The sequence below is a fragment of the Chaetodon trifascialis genome, chromosome 3 (assembly GCF_039877785.1).
Source record: "Chaetodon trifascialis isolate fChaTrf1 chromosome 3, fChaTrf1.hap1, whole genome shotgun sequence".
In the NCBI taxonomy this organism is placed as follows: domain Eukaryota; kingdom Metazoa; phylum Chordata; class Actinopteri; order Chaetodontiformes; family Chaetodontidae; genus Chaetodon; species Chaetodon trifascialis.
Genome location: NC_092058.1, coordinates 16,067,230 through 16,091,502, shown reverse-complemented (window position 1 = coordinate 16,091,502; position 24,273 = coordinate 16,067,230). Strand labels below are relative to the sequence as shown.

Sequence of the window (24,273 nt, the reverse complement as noted above, 5' to 3'; positions counted from 1 at the left end):
GAGCCTCTGAATTGATCCGTACCTTCTTAATTGCAGTAGCTGCTACTCAAAGATGCTGTGAAAGGACATCCTCTCTCTTTAATTGCTAATTGTATAACTGACCTTATCAGAAAAGGTCAGCGGTTGTATCTTTGGGAGACGTTTCATTGTTTTACTGATGTAACTTCAGCTGAGTCAATCTTCCTCACAGCGTTAATTGAAAGGATTCACACACTGGACTTTTCAGAGATAATCCATGTAGGATTTCCTGTAAATATCTTGATTGCTGTCACTATATTCTACAGATCATTTTAGATCAAGCTGCTGATTAAATAGGCTGAAGAACTTCACTGTGCTAAGTAGCCATGTTTATATGAGTCATTATGAGTAATTCCACAGGGGACGGGTGAGAAAAAACTGAAAATGATTTCATAAAAGGTGGAAATGCATCCAATGTGGATACACATCGGATACAACCTCTAAATTGCCTACAGACCTCGGAGGAGCTGGTTTGATTGTCGATGCAAGATGACAAACATGGAGAAACTCAAATGATTGTGATGAGATTAGAGAAACTACAACTGGCATTAGTTTGAGTCTACAAAGTGGAAATCAACTCGCAAAACACAGCATGCATTTGTTCTCAGTGCTTATTGTGAGGATGTGTAAAGAGAATCCAAGAGTATTTTTCTCATGCAGGATTAATTGCCCAAATCTCAAGAACATGTCGTATGGACACGCACACCGAGCTCACTGATTGGTTGATCCAACTCTTGGGGCGGGTTCAAACCAGAACAGAAAAGAAATTAAAACGTTACAGAAGTTGTACATATAAGAATAAAAGAAACAAACTACAACAAACCCCTGATAACAAGCGCCGATGTACAACCTGGAGAAGCTCTTTTCATTTCAACGCGTTTATCAGAAATGTCAGAATTTGCTGCTCCCAGTCTCCCAAATGTGACAATTTCATGCTTTTCTTGAATTGCTAGTTGTAAGTTTGGCAAAAAATTCAATATATAATATGGCAATAAAAGTCAATATGAAAACATCTGTAAAGCAAAAGGCTGCAGCTGTTTTTTTTTTTTCCTTACTATCAATGTCTCGTAAAAAGACCAAAAGCAGCATTTCAGTACTCTTTGACTTCTCTACCCTGTTTGTGACTGTCAGCTCCAAGCCCATTCATTTCTACTGAAGACATAAATCTTTCAAAAATGAGTCACAAGTATGTTTTATTAAGGGTTTCATAAAACAGCTGGGCACTGTAGTTTTTAGCAAATGATACTCAAACAGGAGTAAATTATGGATCTACTGAGGACTGTTTCTAGTTGTGGATTAATATATGCACATTTTGGTGAGCCATTGAGTATTTACAGCAGCAGGATGGTGTTTGTGGAATCCTCTCACAGCAAACATTACGCATGTTCATGTGGATTACAGTGTGGATTACTGATGTATTTTTTACAGCCCTGTATCAATTAATTCTTAGGTTTGGTCTTTGTTGACAGCATGAAAAATAGAGAATATCACCAGCCTTATTCTTTCATACGTCCCAAGAGATCAGTCAAGTATCAAATAGTCAGCATCAAACTATCACAGAGCCTCATGTGTCGCAGGTGCTTCCAGGATTTGAAGCTTCATGCATTGTTTGTGCTCAGCAGTGTGTGTGTGTGTGTGTGTGTGTGTGTGTGTGTGTGTGTGTGTGTGTGTGTGTGTGTGTGTGTGTGTGTGTGTGTGTGTGTGTGTGTGTGTGTGTGTGTGTGTGTGTGTGTGGGCACTCCTGACTCTTCTTCCGCATTAGCAGACCATTTTCAGTCTTCCCCCACCCAGGACCATTCTCTTTGTCAGCTGGAAATGTGATTTTAGGGAAGCCTGACTCCCATTACCTTCACTTCCTCTCAGCCAGCCTCCAAGTCATTCCACTGGGGATCTCCAACCTGCTCAACCGGGCTCAAGCCTGCATATACAGTAGATGACCTCCACTCCCCCTCCCCTTACCATATTAATGCTGCACTCCTCTCCTGGGGCAAATGAGTGTCATAAAAAAAGTCTGGATAGCATCTTCCTCAAACTCCACCCTCGTCCCTCTTCCACTGCTGCCCACACTGCCGCCCACTCCTCTTTTTCTTGTTTTTTTCTAAATTTCTTTGCCCTCTCGCATCTGCTATCTTTCTTTCATTTATTTTTTTTTTTCGGCCCCCATGCACTCCTCCCATTCCTTCACACAGTCTGATTTGAAGTGTGTAAGAGGCTGGCAGGCTTTATGCTCTTGAATTGAAAAGGCCATCTGGTGAAGAGGGAAACAGAGATGGCTGCATAGGAGAAGAGAGGAAAAATAAGAGGCATAGTTTTTCTTTGAAGTTAATGTGTAGACAGAATCCTGGGTGGGATATTACATCAGAAGTGTAAATATTACTCTTAGCATCTGTCATTTACACACACACACACACACACACACACACACACACACACACACACACACACACACACACACACACACACACACACACACACACACACTGATCTAATATATGAGCTAGGAACAGAGTAATACCCACAACCATAAAATATCATGACCATTCTTGTGCCTGCTGGACAAAGTACACACAAGGAATAGTCTGACATTTTGGAAGATTATTTACTTTATTTACCAGCCGCTGATTAGCTTAGTTTAGCATCGAGTCTGGAAATGGGGAAAGAGCTTGCCTAGCTCTGTTCAAAGGTAACAAAATCTACCTTTTACTGCCTCTAATGCTCATAAAGTCACACATTATATTGAATTTGTTTAATCTGCACCATAACTGAAGAGTAAATACTCATTGTGATTTACTGGGGTGATGTGTCGGACAATTTCTGTAAAGATTAAACAAACTTGAAGTCTGCTAATTAGGGAGCTTTAGAGGAGCTGCTGGTAAGCAAATTTGGAGAGAGCTTGGCTAGCTGGTTCTCCTTGTTCATTTTCTTTATGCGAAGCTAACTGCCTGTGGTAGCTTAATTCATATTTAGCATGTGAAAGCGATATCAATCCTCACGTCTAACTCTCAGCCAAAAAGCAAATATGCATTTTTCCGACAACCTCAAAGTATTGCTTTGAGTGTGATTCACAAATGAAGTGTCTAAATGTAGAGAGTACTGTATGTGGAGATTAGTAACCTTTTTGGATAGATTTTTCAAAAGCATGTCCAATCATAGTAGGTTAAATTGGAGTTTAGTGGACAAAGACAGAGATAGAGTCCACTGGTGAGATGGAGGCCTCTTGTGGGAATCCAAGCTAAGGGAGGAGACTGACAACGTGTCAGCCAGAAATCCTTTTGTCGCCATTCTCTCCTGAGGCCGTGTGCTTAAGTGCTTCACCAGTGTTATTGCAGCCATTTTTTCACTGCATAATTCTATTCAGAATAAACACGTTTGGTCAGCCAACAGCCCAGACTTGAAACTTAGTTTCACACACCGCAGAGCTACAGTGCAGCCAGAACACACTCGCCAAACATTAGAACGTTCCTGTCGTACACAACTGTGCTCCTTCGCCTGTCTGCAGTTGCCTTTGTATGCGAGGGAAGTAGTAGTGACTTGGCCAATATGCGCAGGCTGTTGCAATGGACTCTCACTTGTTGGCATGCCGCTGAGGGAGCAAATGGAAGGTCTCACATTCACACACTTGTGTGGAAGAAAAAAGAGCTTTTATGTTTTACAGAGGGTTCATCAAATGTAATGCAACATGCCACATCGTATCTCTTATTAAAAGACTGCAGTTTCTGCACCAGATGCATCTCTTTATCAAACCACTTCTCGACAAGTAAGTATACTGATCTGATCAAAGATATTTAAAAGGATGTTAAAGCAATATCTGAACACTTGAGTGATTTGAAACGGAGGCTGCAGTTATTGCTCTGTCTGGGATGTGTTTAAAAGGCAGAACATGAATGGCTCTGACTGGAGTCAGATCAGTTCACAGTGAAGGCTTCCCAGTTCTCCCACAGGACCAGCCTGACCATACACCATGCATGGTCAGGCTGGTCCGCTTGTCCTGGTCTGTCTTCCACTTCCTCTTCACCCTCTCTATCTACCGGCAAGTTTCCATGGAAACAACAGGAAGAGAGATGATAGAGAGAGAAAGACAAGACAGAAACAGAGAAAAAGCCCAAGGAGTGTGGTCTGCAGTCTGACTCCTTGAGCGCTATACGTTGTTTTAATAGGTATGTTAGTATTTGAAATGGAAAGAAAGAAATATGAGTATTAATATCTCCCTGCTATGGTTTCATAATCTCTCATCAATGCAGTTAATTACTGCTTGTCAGCCTGCTTGACACGCTGAGACAGTGGATATGAGACAGATCATTTGAGCTCAATTATTTACTCCGACAAACTTCTCCCACACTCAACCCTCCGCTTAATTAAGCCTCTGGGATTTGTGGGGACTGACACCGAGACTGAACAATAACCCCTCGACTCCTCTGTTGCAAATCCATACAGTATAAATCCATAATGTCATATTAAATTTGGACGGGGCTCGGCAAAGTATTGATGCCAGATTTCTGACAAATTTTAGTTACTGGAAAAAGCTAATTTTATTTATTATGGTGATCTAGTTCATCTTTTATTTCCGGACTTTTATATATTAGAAGGAAAATAAAAAAAAGCTGGACCACTTTAGTCTTATGTGGTTTTAAAGTAATCAAAATTAAAGGAATAGTATGACATTTTGGGAAACACTATTCCTTTAACTGATTTCCAGCACTGCAGAATCAATTCAGCACAATCTTTTGTCAACTGTATTTCACAGTAACTTGGCAGTACAAAGGTTGTGCTCAATTTTTCTTCTTCTAGGATCCTCTCCAAGGATTTCATTTTACAGCTGACCATAACCTCTGACCCAGCAGATCAATTGTGTGTTATTATTAGTTTAAATGAAGACAAACAGTAAATGCTTTGATAATTCAGGGACAGGATTCAGCTCTGCAGTGCTCCTCCAACAACACTCAAACCCCAAATGCTCTGTTTGTCTCAGTATGAGTCACATTTGTTTCACTAAAGTGCTGTTTCTTGCTGGGAAAAAAGAAATACACATTGTTTTGGAATTACATCTCGCTTTGTATTGAAAATAAATAATATAGCACCTTACAGACAGCAGAACAAATGAATAAGTTTATGTAGCTCTAGATAAAATCATGCTAATGCAATCAGTAGGAAACAAAATAAATTTGTATGCCTGGAATAGATTTCAATTCTTTATCTCCTTGTATTTGCATGTGCATTTTGCTTTTGTAGCGCATAAATTATGTGGGGTTTTTTTGTAAAAATGCGTGAGTAGCTGATGCGATTTGACAAAACGTTCCTTGGGGACATGATCTCTGTAGACTTCTGGTGTGCAGGAGCATGTGCACATGTGATTATAAAAGAGTTGTGAGATCATCTGCCTTAGAAGGGAAGTAACTTGAGGTCAGACAGACAATGAAACAGTAGGAGAGACGGAGTTTCAAAATAAAGCACACATACACACACCCTGAGCGAAGCCTCTGACAATGACTGTTTGACCGTGTGCTGCTTGAAAACACGAGAAAACCATTTGGAGGATGTTTGTGTTGTCCTCAGTGAGAATTGCTCTGATGGTGAACTCTAACTTCAAGCTGCAGCCGACATTTTACTGGTTGGTTATTTCCATGATATACAGAACTGTGCAGACCTCGTCAGAATTCCTTCTGCACATCAGAATCATCTCAAGTCTTGTTCTCTGAGTGTCCTGTGTTGGACAATCGATATTCCCAAGGTCCTATGTTCAATATTCTGTTCACACGCATTAACTCACCTACTGTGTTTAAGTCAAAACCCTGACTCTTAACCCTAACCCTGCGAACATAGGACCTTTGGAGAGCACATGTAGAGAACTGGGAAAGATACCAGTTCATGTTCTCATTAAATTCCATATAAATCTGGGGAACACAGGATCCTGGGAGCAAAGGAATGACTCCATCGTCCTTCTGTTTTCTGTAAACCAAATGAAATAAGCACTTGTCAAATTAGACTCAACTCTTTGATTAGTGTACTTCCGCTGCATGGTAGCACGTGTGGTGGCTACTAATAATGGATCGTCTTTATTTTTTTCCGTCTAGCATTTCACATCCATCATCAATACACAGCAAAAGCTACAAATATTTACTTGCGCAGATGTCAAGTATTTCCATGGGACGAGTCGGTCCCTGGCAGACACAATGTGTCAGACAAAGGGATCATTGTACTCCAACTCAAAGGCTGTGACTGAATTTCTCTCTGTTTGATCTGCAGGCTGTAATCTACAAAAAACTCTGGAGAAGAGAAGGACGAAGAGGATGGCACTGATGCTCTAAATGGCCTCTGTCAGAATAAGAACACTGGTGCTTTGAGATCTGGTGCTGCTGCGCCTTACTGTTCTTTTCTTCAAAGCTGACCAGACCCTGACCAGAAACCACAGGCAGGACGGTGACCTTGTTTTGCCCAGGGATATGTCATTGGGGAAATCCCCTGTGTTGGGGGTGCGCCCTGTGCCCCGACCCTTCTGGCTGTCCCACCTCAGCCTGCTGTGCTTATGCGTATCTCTCTTTGCCCAGGCTCCCCAGGGTTTGCCTGTGGTAGGTTATAACACTGACTCCAAGAGGGAGATCACACTGGACGGAGATTTGATGATTGGCGGCCTGTTCCCTGTGCACCAGAAGGGTGAGGGCGCGCAGGACTGTGGGAAGATCAATGCTCAGAGAGGGATCCAGAGACTGGAGGCCATGCTGCTGGCATTGGATGAAATCAACAAGGACGAGCGCATCCTGCCTGGGATCAGACTGGGAGCTCATATACTGGACACTTGCTCTAAGGACACCTACGCACTGGAGCAGTCTCTGGAGTTTGTCCGGGCCTCCCTCACCAAAGTGGATGACAGTGAGTACACGTGCCCTGACGGCTCCTATGCCATCCACGATGACGTCCCTCTGGCTATCTCTGGGGTCATAGGAGGCTCATACAGCGATGTCTCCATCCAGGTAGGAGCTAATAAAAACTCACTGACTGAGTAGGCGTGTCTATCTGCATTGTATCTGCAGCAGAAATAATCAGGTTTTCAATTGTCTGCTGATACCATGAAATGAGTTGGTCGGAAGCAACATTAATTTTGTAAGACAGTGCAAGTACAGAGGGTGTATTCAACCATCAGCAGCTACTGTTGGCTTGAGAGAGAGGCAGAGAAAGAGGAGGGACGTTAAGCAAGACCCAGAATGCGATGGATGGTCATATAACTGTCCATTTAGACTTAAGTACCGTGTGCAATTACCCCTTGCGAGATGTTAACACAGGGACTTAATGAGTATCAGTTCCGCGAGGAGGATCTGTTTACCTGTATGCCCATATGCTTGGCTGATCTAATTTAGAAGATCTCTTTCTCTTTCCCGGCAATTCACACTTCAGCTATGGCCCTGTCAGAGGCAGACATGCTACAGATGTTGTGCTCGGGACGAGCTGACAGGATGACTAGTGACGGCATGATTACTCTCAGCAGCAGTGGCTCCTTTCGACTCACTCGAGCTGATGTGATGAAAGCTCTGTTAATTGGAATTCCAAATCTTCACTCGTAATACAGCTGCCACATCGGTGTAATTTCAAGTCATTGTGAAAAGAGATATGTAAGTGTGTCACGTGGAAATGAGATTTGTAAGTATCCACAAATATACATGCCTTAAAGCATTAACTAAAACTCATCATCCCGGCTCAGTCAGCCAGAAGAGCATGTCTGCTGTCTCGGCTGAAGAGTACGGTTCACCTCACTCGAGACCGCAGCCTTGTTTTCCAGATATCTGCCTGTTTGAAGAAAGGATCACAATTCTGCCCATCCAGAAATAATAATTGGCTTCAGATGATTGATAAACCAAAGATACTGTAGGAAGCCCTGCCAGTGGCAGTCTGCTGTGGGTACTTCCAGACAATTGGCAGGAGGTGGCATCCTTCCATACTTTGTACTCATGATTTGTAGACAGCAGTGGCCAGCAATGATATGCCAACAATAGATTTATCACAGTGAATGACTGCTTCACTGTCTACCTGCTGTAATACAATTTTTTTCTAAAGTGGGCATGTGAAAACCTCCAAATTCAAGTTTAAACCAGTGTGTTGAAAATAAATCTGCTTATATGCATCTACTTTCATTTAAATGACTAAATCCTAATATTAAAAGGATGTTAGGTTTTTTATTAATCCCTGATTGTACTGGAAGTCTGTTTTCTGCAGTTCTGAAACAAATGTTTTAGTCTCCCTGCTGACAAAACACAATGTCAAACATACAGTATGGTCCGATGATACATTATACAGGCAGAGAGCTCCTGGGAAATGATGTAAGAGGAGGATTTGGAGCACCTATATTGGGATTCCTGGTGAAAAAGGACAGTTTGGAAATAAAGGATTTGATAAACGAGCTGTAATTCTAGTGGAACCCTGTATGTGGGGCTCCTCAGAGAGTGCCCTTGTCTTGTGGTAATTTATGGACTGTACTATTACAAGCCTGAGGTCTGAGGACTGCCCTAGCTTCTCACTGAATCTTCTTCAACAGAAGGAGTGCTCCACAGGACACAGTTCCCTTTCTTACCATGAATAACCTTCCACATTGTAATGCAGATCTGAGGTGTATTATGAGATGTGCTAACCTGCTGTATTTCTTTGAGCTGATTGGTTGAGTGACTCCACCCATTGTCTCTGGGACCAGTCACATAACACAACTTATAAAATCTTCCTGTTTTTTTCTTGTGCCCTTTGAAAACAAGACAAGGTGGATCTGTTTATGTTTCCAGCTGTGTTTTCAGGGGCGATGCTATCACATTTGCATTTGGGGCGTGCGAATGTGTGGCATTTCTGTGCTGCCACTGGTTGTTGGGCTGCAGATACCATCTCTACATATTGTTTCTGCCTGGTTTGTGTGTAATCTATAGCCAGTCAGACCTTTGAGTGAACCAGCCTGGCAGTGTGAGAGGCTACCGTGCCCCCTCTGTGTGAAGGGCAGCCAGTTAAATCAGATGCGTATATCTCACCCCAAAGGCAGTTACAGCACAACTAACAATATTGGTCTGAACACCCTTATTGCCATAGCGACATGGTGGAACATGATGAACCGGCAGGTGGTGAGAACGCTGAGTGCTGTCCAAATCTGTCACAATGAAGGAGCGTGTTGCTGTGCTGCTGGTGTTGTGGTGTGACAATCGCAGATATGGGGGAGGATCTGGCTGCAGGCCTAGCCATGCTGGCATTACATGGGCACAGATTGAGTTAAGTGCGGAGGCGAAGTTCTGTGACGCTCTTGCAGGCTGGGTCCTGTCTTCCCCATCTGTGGTTACTGCCAGGCTGTCTGATGGTTTGGCAGAGGTGTTCTGCCCAGCAAAGAGGATGCAAAGGGATGGAATGAGAGATCATGTTTCCCAGAAACACTGAGACAGTGACAGGCAGAAATGATCTGGGGGGGGGGGGGGGGGGGGGGGGGGGGGGGGTTCATGAGTCACATGGCATCATATGGCGCTGAACCATTTGAAAATCAAAAGCCTGTATCTTTAACAGTCATCAGGAAGTCTGTGATGCCATCTGGACAGTTTGAATGAATCTACTTGTGGAAATATTTATGTGATTCTAGTGTTTAGCCATGAACATCTTCCCTGTGGTCTAAACAGCACGTTATCAGTGCAAGGTGAATAATGACCTTGCGATGACATGTTCGGTGCATTCAGCATTTTCATTCATGTGTGAAGAGCTGCAGCACTGACAGGACACACAGTTACCTGCAGTAGAAGATATTCAGTGCTATTGTTGCATACAGAAAACAAAATTCTTTCAATCTCCAAAATGCTGTCAGTCAGCATCCAGTATATGAATGTCTCTGGATATAGCTGCTTTATAGAGAACATTAGCGCTATTACTCCTTGATGTCCTAAAGGCGTCGGTTAATCAGAGATGTATTTTATTCCACAATTGCAGCCCAGGAACATCTCGCCTCAGGGCTGGCTTGTGATTAATACATGGAAGGGACTACACTTTTGTTACCCTGACAGCAGTCTGTGCTGCTAAATATGACTCACTGGTAAGAGAGCATCCCTCAGGAAAAACATCATAATCACCAGGGTGCATTAGAAGAACAACACCTCTGGAATGTCAAATACTCAAACACTCACTAAAGAATTATTCTCAGGCATGAAACACAGAGGGAGGAAATTTCCAGAACCGATCTGCAAACAACACAAGATGACCTGCTCTTTCAGAGCAGCACACAAAAATGGCTGTCTGGATGTAGAAGCTTGGCTTGTTCTGGGGTATCTGGATGAAAGCACTTATTGTGTGATGGCACCTTTGTGAATTAATTGGAATATTTTAGCACACTGCCTGAGATGTGGTAATTTTTACTGATTAATTAGATGGGAGAAGACACACTCAGAAGATGGAATTTAAAGATATAGATCCTGATATGAACACATGGCTTGACATTTGCAGACTCAACTGTGTGAGCGGAATAATGAAGTAGATTTATGAGAAGAATCTCTCTCCTTTTTGTTTTTTCATCCACAAACAAGCCTATTTATAGAATTGTCTTCATCTGCAGGTAGACAGTGCCAATCTCTGGAGCATTCATGAGTCATATAAAGGATTTAAACATGGATACACACATGACAGAATCCATGCCAGAGAGAACAATAATGATGAAACGTATCAGTAAAACCATGCAGTGAAAATGCATTATTCATGGGTGAAAGTAAAGAATGTGCTTCCAAAATCGTGAATAATTCACACGTGATTGGATTATTCAGTGGCTTGGCAGAACGCACTATTTGTGCAGTGGAAATACATATAATGTCCACCGCACAAACTCAGTGAATGTTAGAATCAGCTGCACCCCATTTTGGTTCGTCATGCATGTGGATTTTTAGTTAAACTTTCGTGCTGGATCACACGGAGCATGCCTGTGATGTTTGACAACAGAAACAACTCCAAAGAGATGTCAAAGCACTGAGTCACAAAGGAAGAAATTAATGAATGGAGGCAAGTGTGTGTCAAAAGCTGAGTTATTGACATTGTAATTGAATGGAAGGGCAGCCATATCTTAACATGCGGTGTAGTCTGAATGCTTGCATGAGGGCCTTGAAAGACTTCTGCAGCAGAAAGGACATTAATATCATCCAGCAGGATGTCGGGGCAGGACCTGATCAAAAACATCCTTGCTCTAGGTATCTAACCACTCATATTTGCATCCTGTTAAAGCTGTTGCCAAGCAACTAAATTATAAAAAACAAACTAATAATGATGCAGTGCGTACTCTAACTATACAGTGCACGATGCTATGCTGTGCTGTATATGCATGCATGTCCACTTCTCATGCGTGTGTTTGCATGTGTGTTTCGGAGCGCTGCAATGGGCTGTATAGGTGTGATACTGAGTGGAGCTAAGGACTGCTGCTCTGGGAATACAGTGTTATCGCTGTAGAAGCACACTGAGACAGTCTTCTGGGAAGAACAGATGGGCTTTTCATGTAGAAAAAATCATGACATCTCTACAAAGTAGGCCTGATAGTTCCTGGACCACAACAATGTCTCAGTCCCTTATTTCTGTGTCCCTGTATTTCCGTTGCTGTTATTTGACTATTGCCTCAACTGTGAGGCAACGTACGTACTCCCAACTTCTTTTTTTTAACGTCTTACTCTTTGATGTCTCTTGTCCATTCATTATTATGTTAAGCAGACACAAAGACAGAAGGGCACTTGCAGAGCCCAGACCGAGGCCAACAGTCCACTCTATTTACCATAATATACAAATCTGCAAGCATTTGAGAAATTGTGGTGATGTTTCAGTTTAACAGCTCTCCATTGAAACCTCTGTCCCCGAGCGCTCCATAACAGCTGCTTTCTGTCTGAAGCTGGAGCATCTATGTGTGATGGCTATTCCAGAGGATTATAGGTACTGTCAATGTAGATTGTGACATGGGGTCACCGGATTTCTACAATTGGCTGTTTTGTCAGTATTCAACTTTACTACCATCTACAGGAGTTTAAGATGTATTGTATTTATTCCACCAGGGCTAAATGCCCTATCTCACAAAAATGAAAAATAATGTGTATCCGCCCTGTGATTCAGACTCCGGGCCAGTACAGTGCAGTACTTTGCAGTATTTTTAATGTGCTGGAGATGTGCTGCAAAAACAAACTGCATTTCTATTTAATTTTTAATCACCTATAAACAATAGGTGATTTGAAGGCAGATGCCACCCCCTTTGTTAGCAAAATAACCAAAATGCATCCCCCATGTTAACCCACCTCCACTCAGACAAAAATGAACAAACCACAGACTGACTTTTCCAATAAATTCTACACATCTGGCATTTATTATTATTATTATTATTATTATTATTATTAATTTATTTAAGGGCAAGAAACTAAAACATAATGTTGGTTATTTTTATGCAATGTATACATTTGTGGACTTTTATCCAAACTTTATCAAATATAAAGAGCTTTTCTGCTCTGTTACACAACTGTATTTTGACATTTCACATGGGCAGTCTGAATTATTCTAGCTCATAGTGTTCGCTGGTGCCTTAGGGGTATCTCTATGGAAACAGTATACGACAGCCGAAAAGAACAATCCTGTTACTCGGTGTCTATGTGTCAAATGCAGCTACCAGGTCCTGTATGCTCTCATTGCTTGGGAGGAAACCGCTTTCACAGTAATCTGCTCAGTAACAGACCCTGAAGTGCAAAGGCACACTGGGCCACTTCGCTTAATTAAATAAGGTGCTGTCTAATGCACGCTGATCCTTGTAACTCAAAGTGTGAGACGGTAAGCCATACTGTGCAGCTACAACCTCAGGCATGTCTACTTGCAGTTTAGTCTTATGAAAGATTCAAAAATCACTTCTGCCTTACACGCAAGCAACAATTCTTGGACCGAGATTTTTGGGAGTCTGCTGGTGCTCAGATACCCCTTGCATGTAAAAACTGATTGTACAACCCTCCTCTTGTCCCTCCTTCTGCATAAATAAAAATGAGAGCGGACAAGAAGGCTGACCATTTGGTTTTCTTTTTAGTACTCTAGACATGAAAACCACAAAAAAGTATATACTACGACCACAGAAAATAAGTTCTGATACGTACATGAATATGGTATAACTGACACCAAATATTATCTTCTTGCATTAATAGATGTTATAGTTTGCATGCAAACAACTGAATGATTAAACAACGGCACACATGTAACATGAGCACCTTTAGTAGCAACTAATGTTGTGAGGCATTGACAGCAGGTGAAGTAACTACATTTACTAAAATATGCTCTGTTAAATACATAATCCTTCTCCTCTTTGGTTCCATATATACACAAATACATAATAATGAAATTAATTTGCTGCACAGCGGGGGCAATAATACACAAGCAGGTCTGTCGATATGTTGGACGTGTTGCTGTGCGCTCATCCTAAATTATGTTTTGCAACTCAGGAAACACATTCTCGCGGCGTCCTTAAAACCTGCAGCTGTAGGCGGGAAGACACAACACCCTCCAAGCGCAATTTGCTGAACAACAATGTCTGCAGGATATAAACTTGCCATAGAAGCCTTTGATGCACTGCACATCTCTCTGGCTCTGGCTCAGCTTTTCTGGTGTCACACAACTTATATCTCAAGCTCTTCTTGTCCTCTAGCTTATTAAGCTCCGGGACTTTTGTGCTCCTTTGAACCCGTTTCAGTGAGAATCCTAGTGCAGCTAGCAGGCGCCAGATAAAGGTGCATCACTCCTGTCATTCCTGTCTCATTGGAAGAGACCAAAAGAAGAACATGGTCATAGTTCTGTGGGAACCCCCCCAGAAATCTAGAACCTGGAGCGATAAACAAAACTGTAATCACAAACAAAGCCTCATGCAATCAGAGCATTGACAAAAATCATTCAAAATCAGCAGACGGATAAAACAGCTGTTTGCAGTTCGCAGCTCTCATTGACTGTCCCTTCACTTCCCTGTCATTTTCCTTCTGTCTGTGGGCTGCTACAATGGAGGGAAATGAAAGTTGATTTTGATAGTGACAAAGGATGTGCAGGATCCAATCAAACAGGCGACAGTCTCAATCTGGGAGGTCCTAGATCCTGTTGCGGGAGGGTCTGGCACAAATTAAGCCTTGATGGTCACTCTGCCCTCTAATATCTACCAAAGGTCTCGACAGTCACCGTTTGTCAGACACAGGCTTTGGCAGGCGAGAAGAGACTTGGCTTTTCATATAAGCCATGTAAACATCTATCGTATAATGATTTCCAATACACCCATTGTATTGGTGACACGTCTGGCACTGTGCTTTATAACCTCCATAAGCCACATGTAAGTGGATTACTCAACTGGCATAGAGCTTCCTTTAATACCCTCCTCAGAGAAATTACTCATTCACCACCGCAAGCATAGCCAAATTACAGCAGAATGGATGTGTATTGTACCTGTGCAGAGAAAATGATCACATTAACACAACTATGCCAGGTGGACAATGCAGAGGTTAAGTATCACTGCAATCAAATAACATACCGATGTGCATACAAAGGTTCTACAAAGTTAAACTTATCCCTAGCTGATTGAGTATTAAATGAATATTATGGAGCATAATGAGCAGGTGAAGGTTTAAACTGACTACTGTTTGGTCTCCAACCAGTCATACCTAAACCTACGCTTACGTCTGCTGATATGTGAATGCACCTACATGCGTTCTGTGCATTCTTTGTCTTGAACACTCAGAGATGGATAATAGCCTATAAATCACATGAAGTCTTACTGCCCTGGATTCAAATCCCACCAGAACCTCCTGGATCAGGAGCCCTCACAGCCTTTCCAACTGCCTTTGTGTTGAAACAAACCAACAGGAACCCGAGTGCTCCATAAAAGTGAACAAAAAATGTTAATCACAGCAATTTCATAAAGCCATTAACTTATTTAAAACCCTCCATCGTTCAGTCAGCATCTGACTAATGCATGCTTCTTATCTTTCCGCACAGATTTTGACTTTATAACAGGGTTATCTGTCCTTCTAAAACAATTTATTGTAAAAATGTAAAAGAATCCTAGTTTATAATATGAAATATTCTCCTTACTTTTCTCTGTGTTGCTATTTTCTGAACACATGTTGAAGGAGCCTGAGAGATATGTTTTTGGAGGGATATCACATGATGATAGAACAACAATATTAAAAGATGAACTGTGTACTCAGGGATTTCCCTTTTATGTCCAGAAACATCAAGGAAAATGCTAGATTTGGAAAGCATAGAGAGAGTGGACTAGAGACATTTTCAGTCTAAAAAAAATTCATAATATTCTCTTCCATTGTTTACAATTAGCAAGTAATCTTTCTCATGTATGGAGAGCACTCAGGGGGCACCAATATGATTAATTCCTCTTGTGGACTGGAAATAAAGCTGAGAGTTGGTGAATGCTTTGTTTTGTGGTGCATTTGTGGGGGCTGAATGCACAGACAAAACCAGTTCACTCAAAGTTCACGCAACTAAATCCAAGAAGTGGACTGGCCTCAATATTAAACACGTCTTTTATTATGAAAAGTATTCAAATGCAATTATAAAGGAATTATGGAGAAGACCCCCGTGAGACTTTATTATAATGGGAATGGGTTTTGCAGGTTTTAATATAAAATCGAGTGATGTGAAAATGATTAATTACTTAGTGTTTATGTGTCACTTGCATTCTAGATCATACTCTGCTATCCTCCTAAGAGAGCAAGAACGCTGCTTCCAGCTGTTTCACCACATGTTGAGAAAGGCTGTCAAGGCGGTTTACGAGGAGAGATGAATCTATGCAGAAATGTGATTATTAGCCTGTCTGCATAATCAGGGTTTCTCCAGCTGACCTGGAAATCTCAGGGGAAACCAACCTTTGAACTGATATGAAATGCTACAATCTAGATTTTCATTGTTTTTTTCAGCTGCTTCACCACAGACGAGTCAGAAATAGCTCTAATATGGAATGTGGTAATTCCAGTCAGGATTGCCTCTGTATGACATCGTTTGGGTGGTGGTAAAAAATCGAGTCCAGTCGCTGTTGATTGTGCGGTTGCATTTCAAATTTGTGAGAAACGTCCTCTCATTAATTCCAATAAATCTAGTGGTCTGGAAATCGCTGCCATTGGCTCATTTAAAATTGATCTCTCTGATCCTGTAGAATAGCAAAGATTCCATGATTAAAATCCACTGAGGCAGATCACACCAGATTTATTGTAATGTGTACTGCTGTCACTGTGCATTCAATATTATTATAATACTGTCCTGGAAAGGTTGATCTTAAAATAAATGACAAAGGCTACTTCACGCTCACATAGGGACTCCTCTCTAACAACAACAGTGTAATTTATTTTAATACATAGTTATACCAACGCAATTATTTGGGTAAAAGAGAGAAGATGGAATTGCCCCATTCCACACTTATCATAACTGACAATATAGGAATGATAAATTTTAATGAATGGATGCATTTCAGTGTGAATTTCCTCTCTGACTTCTTCAGGGATGATTCATTGGCAGTCAAGATGTTGTTCCACGAGCGTGTTGGTGTGAGAGTCGGCATTAAAGTCAACCAGATTTAGGTTGGCATTCTTTTGACTGATCAGACCGGCCCCCTTAGGCATCCACAGAAGTGCCTGAAGCAAAAGCTAGTCAGTGGCTGCTTCTGCAGACTGTGCAGTGTCATGACACTGCCAAAACCTATTACATAGAAAACGCAAAGTTTCAAGATTTTTTGATACTTTGACTCCCTTTCACTTCCTAATCCCTGCCCTCAACCCATCTCTGTCTCTCCCTGTCTGCGTCTCTCTTCTCTCCAAAGCAGAGCAAACTTTCTGAAAATGTGTTCATTTTTGTAGAACTATAAATTCTATCCACTAACACCTGCAGCCCTCTGTCCGCATTCTTTGGTTAACATTGAAGACAGCATTGCAGATGAGAAAAGATAATTGTTGAATGCAGGATCTTGCCAGTCAGCAGGAGAGTTAAGCTGTGAGAGGCTCAGCAGGGATCCCGTGAAGAAATGAGAGACTGAATGGGGTGAGACTAATTGCATCTGCAGAGAGAAAAGCATGTAGAGTAGCCAGTTTCATTCATTTATTTAATGATGAGCAATTAAGACAATTCCTACAGTTGGCAGGTGTTTTCTGTGTGAACTGTAATAAGTTAATTACTAGTTTCCATAATAATAGCATGCTTATGTACACTTACAGTACACTTAATGATGGTTTATTGATATTGTGTGAGGACTGATTCAAGATCAGACATAATCATTCTGGTGTCCCTCATTTATTCCAGGTGGCCAACCTTCTGCGACTCTTCCAAATTCCTCAGATCAGCTACGCTTCCACCAGTGCCAAGCTCAGCGACAAGACACGCTATGACTACTTTGCTCGCACTGTGCCCCCTGACTTCTACCAGGCTAAAGCCATGGCGGAGATCCTGCGTTACTTCAATTGGACGTACGTGTCAACAGTGGCATCAGAAGGTGACTATGGCGAGACTGGCATTGACGCCTTCCAGCAGGAGGCTCGTGCCCGCCAGATCTGCATTGCCACGTCAGCAAAGGTGAGCCGCTCCATGAGCCGCTGGAGTTATGAAAATGTGATCCGCTCCCTGCAGCAGAAGTCCAACGCAAAGGTGGTCATCCTGTTCACGCGCAGCGAAGACGCCCGCGAGCTTCTGGTGGCAGCCAACCGCATGAACGTCACCTTCACCTGGGTGGCCAGCGATGGCTGGGGGGCGCAGGAGAGTGTGGTGAGAGGCAGTGAGGCAGTGGCCGACGGGGCATTCACCATTGAACTGGCTTCATATCAGATCCCCCGGTTTAATGAATACTTCACTGCCCTGCACCCCTACAACAACACCAGAAATCCCTGGTTTAGAGAGTTTTGGGAAAACCAGTTCCAATGCAGCCTCCATGATCTGGGCTGTGGGAAGCACTCACTCCGCGAGACTCCATTTCAGCCAGAATCCAAGATCATGTTTGTAGTCAATGCTGTCTATGCGATGGCTGCTGCCTTACATAACATGAGGCAGGCCTTGTGCCCCAACTCCACCAAGGTGTGTGAAGCCCTTAAACCCGGCAATGGCAGGAAGTTTTACAGGGACTACATTCTCAAAGTCAAGTTTGATGGTGAGTAAAAGCTTGATGAACTAATATTATTACACAGAGGCTTAACAGATTCAAATTTTCATGATGTAAGGCAGTTTTCTTTTTCTCATTATTCCGTCATCTGTATAAAACCTCAATATAATTTAATTTCCCTGAGTGCACTCTGTGCGTACTGTATGCTGCCAAATTAGGTTATATCAATTTAGATTCATTGTACCAATTCATATGAAATGTTGAGTAAGTGCAAGAGTAATTCTGCGTGTTTATACACTGCAGCTGCAGATAAGCCCTGTAATGATTCAATTTGCAAAGATGGAACTGTTAACTCACTCTCTTCTGCTTTAAGGCTCCTTCTTTTCATGCATCTTGACTTAAGTGTGAATTAAGAGAGCGTTCTTCTGTTTGAACACTGCAGATACTGATCATGCAAACAGTTCATGTTTCCTGCTTGTCTATGCACGGCTACAACATAAAACGAGGAGAAGTTTATGCATCAGTGCATCCGCACATCACAAATGATCGACGCAACAAGCGAAACACTCTCACTAAGCTGTATTGTTTTATTCACTGATTTATGAAAATACTGACATTTTCATTGATGGGGACATAGAAGTGGACCGGTGTGCTCTTATCCAGCTGTACTTTTCTGCTTTTCAAAATTAGTGAAAAAAGCAAAAAAAAAAAAAGAAAAACACCCAAAGGATTTTACTATCCAGAGACTGGATGGGATCAGAGGCCTGAAATTAAACAGTCCCTGCAGGCACTGCAACACCCTGAGGAGAAAACACACAGAAACAGGTGGATTAACCACTCACTATAAATTTAAAAAATCATCTTAGACTAGATGTAAGTTTAGTGTCACATAAAAAGGAACTGTAATATTCTATATATATACTAGTACTATTACTAATATATAACTGTTTAATATGCTCTTCACACTAAATTCTTACATGTTTTACAATAAAATGATACAAATATTGCTAGGGCTGAAACGATGAGTCGATTAATCAATTAGTCAATGGACTGAAAAATGAATACCAACTACAGTGTGTTAAAGTAATAACGGATTAAAACTGAATAACCACTATGAAGACAATCATTAATCACAGCCCCTCATACTCTATTTCCTGGCCATGCATCCTGCACTGCTAGTTCTGTTAACGAACAGAACTTTCCATCAAAGTAATTCTGGCTTCTATCATGTAAATTGACAATTTGCACCTGTGTCCCATCACCGTCACTGTTCAGTCTGTACTGAGAGACGAATGAAATGTCACCTGAGACACATAAATAAGCAAAGACATAGATGAGACTGCCCTACCTGAGAAATGTGCTCATGGTGCGACACACTTACACCCTCTCTTTTCTTTTCATCTTCAGCGCCTTTTCGTCCGCCAGACACAGAGAATATAGTCCGCTTTGATGCCTTTGGGGACAGCCTCGGCCGTTACAACATCTTCCACTACCACAAAGACGGTGAACGCTATGTCTACCAAAAGGTCGGCTACTGGGCTCAGAGCCTGACCCTGAACACCAGCCTGATCCCCTGGGCTGGCCAGGTTGCACCAACTTCCCAGTGTAGTGACCCCTGCAGGAAGAACGAGGTGAAGAGCATGCAGCCTGGAGACGTGTGCTGCTGGATCTGTATCCCCTGTCAGCCCTACCAGTATTTGCAGGATGAGTTCACCTGTGCTGACTGCAGCTTTGGACAGTGGCCCCTGGCCAACCTGACAGGCTGTTACGATCTGCCCGAGGAGTACATCCGCTGGGAAGATGCCTGGGCCATTGGACCCGTCACGATTTCGTGTCTAGGGATGATGTGTACGCTGTTCGTCATTGGCCTCTTCCTTAAACACAATGAGACACCCGTGGTGAAGGCCAGTGGACGTGAGCTCTCCTACATTCTCCTGCTGGGAGTGTTGATGTGTTATAGCATGACCTTCATCTACATTGCCAAACCGTCCACGGCAGTTTGTACTCTGCGCCGCCTCGGTCTAGGCACCTCGTTTGCTGTGTGTTACTCAGCCCTCCTGACCAAGACCAATCGCATCGCTCGGATCTTCAGCGGGGTGAAAGATGGAGCTCAGCGGCCTCGATTTATCAGCCCGGCCTCCCAGGTTGCCATCTGCGGTGCTCTGATCTCCTGCCAGCTGGTTGTGGTGGTGGTCTGGCTGCTGGTGGAGGCGCCAGGGGTGAGAAAGGAAGTGAGCCCGGAGAGGAGAGACGTGGTTACCCTCAAGTGTAACAGCAAGGACTCCAGCATGCTCATGTCTCTCACCTACAACTGCATCCTTATTATCCTCTGCACGGTCTACGCCTTCAAGACCCGCAAATGCCCTGAGAACTTCAACGAGGCCAAGTTCATCGGGTTCACCATGTACACCACCTGCATCATCTGGCTGGCTTTCCAGCCTATTTTCTACGTTACTGCCAGTGACTACAGGGTGAGTTAAGTTAGGTTATACATGCTTTATGAGAATGAAGCAAAGTTCTAATCATCACTACACACGTTTATCATATCCATGAAATGTTACTTCATTCTCTCCTTGATGAAATACATGCTGTGGGTAATGATCAGTATTAAAATATTTGTTCAGATGGCTTTAGGTTCAAATCTGAGGAGAATACATCTTAGCAGATAATAACTTCTTGTGGGGTTGAATTTGGATTTCATATGCATGAAATCACAAACTAATGTCAGCTAGTATTGATTGAGCAGTCATCCGTGACCGTGTTGCCTGTGGCTCTGAGGAACATACAGTATATTCTTTATTGCCGCATTGCTTTAATTCTTCATAATTAGCTGCATACTTAAGACTGTCAGTTAACCTCCAAGGTAAGAACTTTAACAGCCTTATTTTACCTTCAATGTTTAAATATTAATAAAGAGAGAGTAAATTATAAAATATGGATGCTCAAGTCATGGAGAAGTGTAACAGGCTGACAAATATCTCAGTCTTCCCACAACAAAACCCCAGTTCCAGTGGTGGTATAACTTACTTAGTGTTTTGTCGAGGAGTATTCTAGGCTTTAAGAACGAAAGACACAAAAACAGTGGTTAACATTTCCAAGTGAAATGAGGGAAGACACAGCAACTCCTTCACATCCCCCTGAAATAAACCTTTATGGCAGGAAATCATTTTTTCCTCCACCCCCAGCATTTCCTTAACCTAACCTCGAAACTTGTTTTAAACTTCTCCCTCTGCAGCAACGCAGAGTAATTCCCTCTAGTGCCCACTGAGCCAGACAGTATTTATGAGGATAGATAGATAGATAGATAGATAGATAGATAGATAGATAGATAGATAGATAGATAGATAGATAGATAGATAGATAGATAGATAGATAGATAGATAGATAGATAGATAGATGTAGTTGACAAAGCAAAATGGAGACTGGCAAGATAAATATTGTCCAGGTTCCGACCCTGCATGCTGAATGAAGGATGGTCATCTGTAGACACAGGAACATACTGTACACTGAATTGATAGAACTTTAGAGAAAAGGGTGGCTGAGTCATGGGGATTTTATTCCTCTGGGATCTGAACAGCGAGAGAGAGGCAGAAGGGAGAAAGAGATGAGAGGAATCCCCTGACACAGCTGCCTCTGCAGAAACAGAGAGAAGGCAGGCAAGACCATGAGGGCTTTAAGGGAACTGAACGTCCCTGTGTGTCCCTGTGCGTAGCTGTGTGGAATAGAGCGTGAAAGGCTGGGATGTTGAGTCCCAGCTGTGCCCTCTGTCCTGAGACTGCAGTGAGGCTCAGAGGACCCCTTCCTCCAGGCCCTCCAGGCAACACAAGCAATTCACAGCCAGAACGGGCTCATCAGATAGACGCAAAACTCCCCTTTGACCAATGAATAATTGCTGAAGCAACTGAGTTGGCACAGTGTCTCTAGTTTTTCACAGGCAGGGACATATTACTTGTGTTCTCCTAGTTTTACAACACTTCTCAAATTGTTGTCACAGCCTGATGCAAATCTCCAGCTGAATAACAAATACAGATTTGATTGTGGTTTGTCATGAAATGTTAAAGTAAACTAAATACAGTCTACTGATCCATGAATAACACATTTGATTATTACATGAAATATTGAAGATGTTTCCTGCACCCTGAGGGAGGGGGCTCTCCTCATATGCCAGCGCTGGTCATCTCATCTCAGCAGCAAACACGACTGATTAAACAGCCACGGCTGTCAGAAGTCACAGCACTTTTATGAAAACACTGAAAGGTACCGACAGTTCTGAAAGACAGAAAGGTATTGCCTGTGATCTTAACTGCTGCACAGTGCATTAATGGATCATTAAAACCCAGGCTCTCCTGAATTATTTTTAATCACTGTCAGCTAAGCTCCTTTGAGTTCAACACCACAGTATTGTTGGCTCTGGAGTGCTATAGATCCCATAGATGGTGTTGTCTCACACATAATAGACATAGTGCGAGTATCAGCTCTCACAGTTGAACCTGGAAGTTCCCTTGAGAGGAAATATCAAAATAAATCTACCAATGCAGCATTAGTGGAGGAAATCCAATTACAGTGATACACTTTATTAGCTGATGAAACCAATGGTGACCAGGTAATGCATTCCTTTCCATACCATAGATATATAATATATTTTACAATAAATGCTCATTGATCTGACTCATATGTTATGTCTAATTACAGTAATAGATTGGCATCATCTCTCATCTCAACTCTCACAAATTACAAACTGGTCTCCATCAGTGAATTATTTTTGGGTTTTGCCAATTCAACATCCACGCCAGCCTACCAAGGCTGGCTTGTGGCTGGTTGATCCAATAAAGCTTTTCAATAAATGTACAGCATGAAGCCCAATAAAAGGGGGAATCTCATCTACGCTGTGAGGTTCTCCGGAGGAATGAAGCTACCTGAACACAGCAGACATTATTTATATCTAAGCAGCTGTGCTGTATGCGTGAAATAAAATAATACCTTCAAAGGCCAAACACAGTAAAAACAACAGCGCACAGAGACGAGCCGGAACCATAGTAGCCATGCTCTACATCCTGTTCCCCACACTCGAGCGGGAGACATCTGGAAATATATTAGCGCAAAGGCAGATTCCTTGTCCTCTGCTCTTCCAAAGCAACATCTTGTGAATTATTAAAACCACTTAAGAGGTCATTCCTATGCAGTACTGGCCCCGGTTTTATTCAAAACTATTTCTGAAGTAAGTAGAGGACATTAAGCCTCTGTGCACTTTGGTATTGCTCAGATTATCATGTATTAACTGTCCCTTTGCCTTTGTGCGTTACCCTGTATTCAGATACACAGGTCAGATACACGGCACAGAAAAATGGTAATGATAGATATTTGGGGGAATGTACATTTAAACCCAGGTGTCTGAGCGTGGCACTGTGTGTACTGTATTTCAGAGGTGGCATGAGGAGAATCTTAATGTTGAATTCATTGCACATGGCAACCTGTGATGCATCTGAAGATACCCAAACTGACAAATTCAGTGATGTAGCTGTTTCACATTACATGGAACACAGTGACCTTTCATGTCCACTGTGTTTCAAATATATCAAATATATTAGTATTAAATAATTCAAGAATTATTTTTAGCAATTTGTCCCTATCATCATATTATTTATTATCAATTGATGACTACTATTACAATAATTAGAAACAATAATGTATTTGTAAGAGAGTAAGAAACAGCTTGATGGTTAAACAGTGTAAATAAAAATTAGTTTTACTGACTTGGTGTCAGTTACATCCCTTTCTAAACTAATCTGATATTCTTTCTTTGCTATTATCGTGTTATCTCTGTTGCAGAACAGTGTGTGCACAGTGCAATACGTGGTGCCCACATTACTTTAATACCAACATTAGCATTCAGGGTGATGACAGACACCTGCTGTGCCTTGTGAAAATGGGATGCACCTGCCACACACCACGCGATGCGGGGCTGTATCCTGTTATCCAGGAAAAAAAAAAAACAGAAAGAAAGCTGCAAGGAGATTGGAAGTGACGGAGCAGACTGATGACACATAGCAAGATGTGGGCAGAGTGATGGGGAAAAAGAGCGAGGGTTAAGCAGTTGATTGACAAGCAAATAAACAGATTGCTTAACACCTCTGTTTAGCAGTCCTGGCTGGTGGCTTCCTGCTTCCTCCTCTGTTGCACCTGGCTTT

The 24,273-nt window shown here is 42.2% G+C and overlaps 1 protein-coding gene across 1 annotated transcript in view; it reads left to right on the top strand.

Moving 5' to 3' along the window:
- grm2a (glutamate receptor, metabotropic 2a) overlaps nucleotides 1-24,273 on the top strand; it is a 31,404-nt gene that overhangs the window by 5,449 nt on the left and 1,682 nt on the right. The window contains exons 2-4 of the mRNA XM_070958465.1: nucleotides 6,262-6,986; nucleotides 17,296-18,133; nucleotides 19,493-20,556. Of these exons, the coding sequence (XP_070814566.1) occupies nucleotides 6,459-6,986; nucleotides 17,296-18,133; nucleotides 19,493-20,556 (2,430 nt within the window). The 5' untranslated portion in view covers nucleotides 6,262-6,458. The remainder of the gene's footprint in view (nucleotides 1-6,261; nucleotides 6,987-17,295; nucleotides 18,134-19,492; nucleotides 20,557-24,273) is intronic.